This window comes from Gossypium arboreum, chromosome 4, assembly GCF_025698485.1.
Source record: "Gossypium arboreum isolate Shixiya-1 chromosome 4, ASM2569848v2, whole genome shotgun sequence".
Lineage (NCBI taxonomy): Eukaryota > Viridiplantae > Streptophyta > Magnoliopsida > Malvales > Malvaceae > Gossypium > Gossypium arboreum.
Window position 1 is genome coordinate 3,994,660 of NC_069073.1, and position 8,194 is coordinate 4,002,853.

An 8,194-nucleotide genomic window follows, 5' to 3' on the forward strand; every position below is an offset into this window, starting at 1 on the left:
AATCACTTTCCCAAGATTCAATTATAACTTAGAACCTATTTTCATTTTTCATCACGTATTACTCCACCCGTGACAGAGAAACCAAATACAGTTTGTACAGCACCATTAGTATGTAGGAAGAGACACATACCTATATTCGAGTGCTTAGGAATGAATTGCGGAACCATCGCCAAGTTTTCTTTGTGCACTGAAGAATATTGCTTCACCCAACGGTAAGATACCTTAATAATCTTCTTTAATTAAGTTGGTACTCTATTAATTCGTGATTTAGCTTCGACAAAATCATTATAATAAGTATATATAGATAACAGATAATAGACATAATTTTAATCCTCCATCTAATTTTTCACCTCTTTTAACCCTTAAACTTGTGTTTTTTTTGTCAAATTAGCCCAAAATGGATGGAAAAGTTAACAGACGTTAACTTTACTTACGTATCATCTACGTGACAATCCAGCTGTATGCCACATCAACAATCCACCGTAGCATCCATGAGATCAATGTGACAGTAGAAGATAGCGAATTGAGTTTCTTTTTCTTTGAACCTTTGTTGGATTTTTCGAAGGTTTTGGGTCGAGTTTGAGGAAATCTAACTAAAAAAAAGTGAACATAGGAAAATGAGCGTCACTTTAATGGTTTCTAATCGGCGTCGATTTGGGGAGCGACATCTAAGGTTAAGAGAAGAGATAACAAAAATAGAAAGAAAAAAATAAAAAAAAAGGAAAAAAATGAGAAAGTAAGGAAAGAAAGGAAAAAAAGAATAAAAATATATTATTTAATTATATATTATATATATTTTTAAAATGGGTATTATTTTTAATACTTTATTTTTATTTAATACTTAGAATAAAATAAATCATGAAAAAGATGAAAATAATTAAAAATATTTTAATATTATTTGAATTTATAAAAAGTTATAATGTTCTTTATTTTTATAAAATTTTAAAATAATTTTATTATATATATTTTAAAAATATATATTATTTAAAATTTTAATTATTAATATGATATTTATACTTTAAACTTTTACATGAATGTCACGTCATCAATTAACTACCTATTTTGATTTAATAGAAACTAAAAGTTAAAATAATTTTACGAAAATAAATCATTATCTAATAATAATTATTAAAAGATAAGACGACAATCTAACAAACAAACAAACCGTAGCTTAAACGAGTCTTCCTCTATTTTCTTCCTTGTAAAACTATCTGTGTGTTTCCAAATCCCATAACTTGGAAAAAGTGTTTGAAAAAGAAAGCCATTCTTTCAAATTTTCAGCTCCACCCGCACCTAACCACTGGAGCTGAATCGCACTCACTCACTCACTCTTCTTCTTCTTCTTCTTCTTCAGATGCCTAATTGCCAAATCACAGCTGCGTGACTTTAACATTGTTTCTCCCTTTTTCATGGACAACAATGTAATCCATTTCACTGACCCTCAAGAATCCGTTACCGCTGATGACGATGATCAAGGCGAAGGACGCGGACCCAGCATTGCGGAGAGGAGGGCGGCGACGTGCGGCTTCAAGGCGGAGATGATATGTACGCCCACGTTCAAGAGCCCATTGGGTCCCACATCTCCTCGTTTGCCTTACTTCACTATTTCTCCTGGGATCAGCCCTACTGCTTTGTTGGATTCTCCTATAATGCTGCCAAATGCTCAGGTAACAGTTTTTTTTTTTTTTACTAATTATGTGTTCCTTGACTATGACTGTCACAGTTTTACGGTACATGTGAAGTATTTTATTTCGAAGGTCATGTACTTTTGGAGTCAAATAGGAAGAGTACCGATTAGATGCGAAAAACTAAAAATATTTTTGAAGAAATAAAAAATGAAGTTGTACTGAGTACTAACTAGTTTGGGAACAGAAGACATGATTTTTCTATAATACAATCACATTAAATGGAATTAAAAAAAAAAGAAAAAAAAAAGAGTGTAACAAATAGCCATAGCCCTTTCGCTTAGTTAAGACTATGCCTCCTATTCGCAGGTTTTCTTTTCCTTTCATTTTGATGAGATTAAAGGACGTTGGCGTCAAAATTGTACTAAAATTGGATATTGTGTAATGTAATGTAATATTAAATTCATGGTGTGTGGGTGTTATATCAATCCGGCCTTTATTCTTTATAATTGAAAGAATAAGTATGTTCAATACAAAAGTCATGGTAATTCTCTTTTTCATTGCTTTCAAGGTTTGCATCTGCATATATTTATTTCAATTATTTCTGTCATTGACTGCTTCAAAAATCTAGATTCCAATCGAAATATTTTAGTTGTTTGGTGATAAGTAAGTAAGCTGCAGAAGGAAACTGGAAACTAGAAATAGAAACTGCCGATAGACTAGATGGAAATAAACTATTAAAAGCACCTCAATTGAATGCTAATGAAGGGTTCTTAATATCTGGTGTTATTATAATCTTAGTTGATTCTTGCTATTAGATCTGAACTCTGAAAAAAACTTCTTCGAGTACATTTAGAACTTTTTTTTCTTTTTGCAATAATGAAGCATCTTAGAAAGCATTAATAAGTATTGAGTTCTTTATGAACCGGATTTTATTAGGTTCCCCTTGTGTTCTAACATTGGTATTTAAAAGAAAAATAACGCTGTACTAAAAAATGTTATTTAAAATTGTTATCCACCCTGTTTAAAGAAAATTGCCAAATAGAAAAAAAAAAGAAAAGAAGAAAAAAGAGGGTTCAATTAATATCTTAAAATTATTGCTTGTGCACAGTTCTGGAGGTCTTTTACTAGCATGTTCTCTAATGACTCTGTTTCTGGCATAGGCATCTCCCACGACTGGAACATTTCACAATCATGATGGTATAGTGGTGAATCATATCAAGAGGGATAGAGACAGAAGTATAGTTTCTTCTTTGACATGCAAGACACAGAATATGGATTCTCGGCCAAGCTTGTCTAGTGTAGAAGATCAGGTGATTTCCTTCTATTCTAGTACTACTTTGTCGTAAAGTTTAAATCTCTGCTGATAGCTGCCAAATTAATAAACTCAACATGTTTCTAATCTTCACATGTGTTTATATAGAAACTGCACTGGCAATGGCTTATCTAAACTTGGCTTGTATGATTATGAATTGTCCTATTTTCCAGCCCTCACTTGCAACTCAAATTCATTTCAACTTTACCTATTGTCTATATAGCATTCTTCATTGTGTGGTACTTCTCTGTTCCCTTTTTATTGTTATCTTTGACGTTTTTCATTTTTGTTTATCAAAACCAGTTAAGCTGACCAGTTTTATGGAACAAGAAGGAAATTACAACAGCCTCTTTTTTATGTTCATCAAACCGGTGGCATTTGCTTTTGGGTAGATTTCTACAGCTCTCCATGAGATTAGTCCCTTATTATTGTTAGATTTTGTTCATTTGAGTTTTGAGAGATGGTCAGACCTTAACATCTTCAGATGCAACACTTCTAAAGGTTTTTAAATAGGAATGTGAAGTGCTAATTTTTATAGTAAAACTATCCTTTCAGAAGTTTGGTTGAAGTGGATTCCAAGTTATTCTAAGTTCTATTCCTTGTTCTACTCTAACTAAATAGTTCAGAATTCATCTTTGTTTATTGTGATTGTAAATTAATCGGCCTAATTAATCACCCAATGGTTGAAATTCATTTGCTTGTGGATATGCATTATCATCAGATGTGATGTTGTGATTAATTTGTTTTTAATTTTCTTCTTCTTTTTGTGGTAGGAAAAGTTCTTGTTAGATAATATTGTGAACCTGGAGTTATTCTGTAGATTATTGATGTCTAACATCCAACATTCTTTGATATGGTTTAAATCCCTTATCATACCATCATGGACAATTCTAAAGGGAGTGATCTCATCCTGGCAGACAGTAGAATTTGATTGGGACAAGTTTTGTAGATTTACATAAGTTTCTGGATTACAACTGATTATAAAAGATGCACTTGGTGTTACATCTAAAACGCTTTTGAGTTAGTGATCAAATTTTTATGTGTAGGTTTCTGCCTCTATCAATCTCGTTCAAAATGCTGAGGTTGATCATCAACCTCTTGTCCATTTGGATAGACCTTCAGATTTGAAAATTCCCTCATCTTTGTCAAAAGAAGCTACCTCAAGAAGTTTTGCAGCAGATTCAGTTGCTGATGTCGGAATTTTAAATAACATTGTAAATGATAATGCTAATTTGGGATTCCATCCTTCTGAGATGGGTAGTGGTCAAACATCGAGGCAGAAAGAATCTCTTAATGGACAAGATGTCTGCACACGTCTTTTGGAAGGTGATCAGAAGGGCACAAACACTGCTATGGGAACAACAAGAACATCAGAAGATGGATACAATTGGAGGAAGTATGGACAGAAACAGGTAAAAGGTAGTGAATATCCGCGAAGCTATTATAAATGTACCCATCCAAACTGTCAGGTGAAGAAGAAGGTAGAGCGTTCGCTTGATGGCCAAATTACTGAAATCATCTACAAGGGTGCCCATAATCACTCAAAGCCTCAGCCTTGTCGTCGGCCATCACTTGGGTCCACTTTATCATCTGAGGAAATGTCAGAGAGTGTGGAAGGAAATGGAACTTCTGTCAAAGTTGAAGGTGGTTTAATTTGGAGAAATTCTCAAGCTGGTTCAAAGGAAATTAAGCTTGGATCTGATTGGAGAGCTGATGGTCTGGAAAGAACATCATCATCTATTGTAACTGATCTTTCTGATCCACTATCAACTGCCCAAGGGAAATCTGTTGGTATGTTTGAGTCAGCTGAAACTCCAGAGTTTTCATCAACACTTGCTAGTCATGATGATGAGAATGATGATAGGGCTACACAGGGAAGTATATCACTCTGTGGTGATGCAGCTAATGATGATGAGTCCGAATCAAAAAGAAGGTGAGTTTCTGTATTAGTGCACATGATCAATGGATTTGTATCCAAGGGGTGATGCTTTTAACTTTCACTAACTTATATTTACATCTCTATCCACCTTCATTGTAGGAAGACAGAGAGCTGCATGACTGAGATGAATGTGGCATCTAGTGCTTCCCGTGAACCAAGAGTAGTTGTACAAATAGAAAGTGATGTGGACATACTCGATGATGGCTATCGTTGGAGGAAGTATGGACAGAAGGTTGTCAAAGGAAACCCTAACCCTAGGTACCAAACTTGTCAGCTGTCTCTCTTTCTTTCTATATCACATTTCTTTTGCATGTGAAATCAAATAAATCATCTAAAGATGCAGGGCTAAATTTTATGTTTATGCTTCTAACATGCATGTTTCTGCTAGTTTTATGAGTTATATTCATGTATTTAATTTCAAAGCACACAGAAGAAAGATCAAGCTTCATGCTTTCATAAATACAACCTCTTGAAATTATTTTGTTGTCCGGCTTATAGGAGCTACTATAAGTGCACAAGTCCTGGATGTCCTGTGAGAAAGCATGTGGAAAGAGCTTCCCATAATCTTAAATATGTGCTCACAACATACGATGGAAAGCACAACCATGAAGTTCCAGCAGCCAGAAACAGCAGTCATGTTAACTCTAGCGGTTGTAATTTGCCCCCTACTATGCCCAACACTCAAGCTGCCCTTTCATTATCTAGAAATACCCATCCTCTAAAGCCTGAAACACCAATCCAGGATTTTGCTCCGCCTTTTGATCGAAAGCCTGAATTTAAAAGTGAATATGTGAGACCTGGTTTTCTGGGGGATTTCAGCAATGAGATGAAGCTTGGGGAGGCTGCTCTGGCTTCTGTTTACCAAATGAAGTTTCCTTCCATACAAAAAGCAATTCCTTATGGGTCTTTTGGACTGAACCCCAACTGCATTGCATCTCATTCATCCAGTTCAATTGCCTCAACCGTTCCGAATTTTCCAATTTCTTTGCCTTTGAATCTCCTAACGCCCGCAAATCTATCATTGGCTGGTTTTGATATAAATAATGTTGGAAAGTCAACAGGTCCGATTCATTCTTTCCTTCCAGGGCAACAGTTAAAAGAGAATGGTGTGAGGTTCCAAGGGATTAAACAGGAGCTAAAGGATGATAACCTTTATGATCCTTCCCTTCCTATTGTTGACCATGCAAGTGCATCGTCATCATCAGTCTATCAGCAGGCCATTGGAAAATTTCCATCCTAGATCTTGTTTATTTGCCTTTTAGCAGAGTTTGTAAGACATTGTTCTACTTGAGTTTCTCCAACATTGAAGGTTCTTTTTCTTGCCATGTTACTTCTCCTCCATATCTATGCTATTTCTTTTATAGATTGTGAAGATATATACATCTGTATTTAGATATGTACGTGATATTTTATGATTTTCAATTTTTATACATGGAAAAGTCAATATTCTAGGTTAAAAATTTGGTTGTTATCTTGTGCTTTGTGCATGGTTACAAAACTCCGCCGCTAGTGTATCAAATGATTATCCTACAAATAAGGAAAACATTGAGGCTTACAACAAAGGTCTCAGCTTGACATTGGACTGTTCTTAGTTTCAGTTTCCAAGCCACTGAAACTTGTTTAGTTTATTTGAAGCAATTTCTGTCCTATCGTTGATGCAAATGCTTCCATGTGCTTTTGTTTGAAGTGAAAATGACCTGTCTTGTTTTCTTTCAAGTTATTGAAGAATAAGGTATGAGCTTAGGAAGGATTTTCGTGTATCTGTTGCTAAAGAAGATTGCTGGTAATTAAAGTAGGTGCATAAATGGTCCAATACGTGTTACCATATCATGTATCCTCAGCATGTCAGTTTTCTTGATTTGCAATTTCAAATATCTTCCTGAAGCTTACTTAAGACTAGGATCAAGCTGTGTGTGCAATCTCGTCCTTTTACTCCTTGCTTACAGAATTCATGTATTTATCCGTGCTTTTTCTGTTTGTTTTTGTAGAAGGTATGGAACCGGTTACAAATTTGCGCACCTCTTTAGCCGGAGAAAATCATACAAGGAAGAAGCTGGTGGTAAAATGATAACAAGAGCAAATGCTCTGTAGCTACAGGGACTTTCTGGCAAAGCAAAGAAGCTGAAAGCATGCATGGCTGTGAGTGGTGTGTAGCTTCACCAGATTTTTTCCTTCCATTTTGGTAATTGGACATTATAACATTACAATAAAAGTTCCAATGGTTTAATTGAATCAAATAATAGTAGGATAGCTGTCAACAAAGACACTGGTTCAGTAGCAAAATATTTAAGTTGCTTTGAAATCTTGGTTGACATGAGATCACCCAATCCCTTTCCCTCGTAAGAAAAAGAAAGAAAGAGTAGGATAGATGAGATGCAGATTTTGGAAATGTTCAATGGTGGAATTCGTATTTAATGCAGGATGCAATTTGATTCCATGTTTTGACTTTCGTGAGTACCTATACCAATTCCTATATATCAAAGGAATGGGACAAGTAGCTCATCCAGACTATCTTTCGTCTCTTTTACATTTTATAAAAATAGTTATATTTTAGTTCTGATTTTTTAATATTCTTAAATTAATTTCAATATTCTAATTTGTAATATGATTTGGTGTTTATATTTTTATATTGTTCTAATAATTAATATTGTTAATTTTTTATTAAAATATTACACTCCCAAAGAGAGAATACGAGTTCGGAGAGATAAGTACGAATCCTGAACATTAATCGAAATAAAAAATGTAACAATATAATGGAAAAAGATTTAAGTATCAATTTAGGACAAAAATTGTAAAATTTCAAATTAAGAGAATTTGTCAAATTTAAGGATGGAATGCATATTTAAGTTTTTAGTTAAAAGACAAATACTTTATAATACATTACTTCTTAAACAATTTTAACTTTGTGTTAATATATATTTTGTCCCTTTAACTTTTCCACTTGTACCTAATTAATATATATATTTTTTGACATAATTAGTACTTAAACTTCAATTTCGTTGCACACTTTGGTACCTTATTAGTAACTCCGTTAAAATACGTTGATATGGTACTGAGGCCAATAATAAGATGACTCGCGGTAGCCTTATATTTTGACATGGGACAATTTTTAAAAAATTATTTAAAAATATAATATTTATACAAATATATTTTTACAAAGATAATGAATTTTGACAACTATTTGTCCCAGTTTGTAACATACCCACTTTTAAAAAAAAAAGAGAAGAATATTTATGGTAGAAGTCCTTGAATAAGTAATCAATAAATAAATAGTAGTATAAGAAATTGTGATCGCTTTTTAAAAAAACCGTTAGA

General features: G+C 33.7%; 1 protein-coding gene across 2 annotated transcripts; it reads left to right on the forward strand.

Moving 5' to 3' along the window:
- Window positions 1-1,148: 1,148 nt before the first annotated feature.
- LOC108459326 (WRKY transcription factor SUSIBA2-like) lies at window positions 1,149-7,467 on the forward strand. Of its 2 annotated transcripts, none has more exons than XM_017758682.2 (6): window positions 1,149-1,667; window positions 2,789-2,938; window positions 3,987-4,873; window positions 4,979-5,137; window positions 5,378-6,188; window positions 6,868-7,467. In XM_017758682.2, the coding sequence occupies exons 1-5, from the start codon at window positions 1,410-1,412 to the stop codon at window positions 6,117-6,119; spliced, it is 2,196 nt and encodes a 731-aa protein (XP_017614171.1). In that variant the 5' UTR covers window positions 1,149-1,409; the 3' UTR covers window positions 6,120-6,188; window positions 6,868-7,467. The 2 variants fall into 2 exon arrangements, with proteins under 2 accessions (XP_017614171.1, XP_052882579.1); XM_053026619.1 differs by having other exon boundaries at window positions 6,871-7,467.
- The last annotated feature ends 727 nt before the right edge of the window (window positions 7,468-8,194 follow it).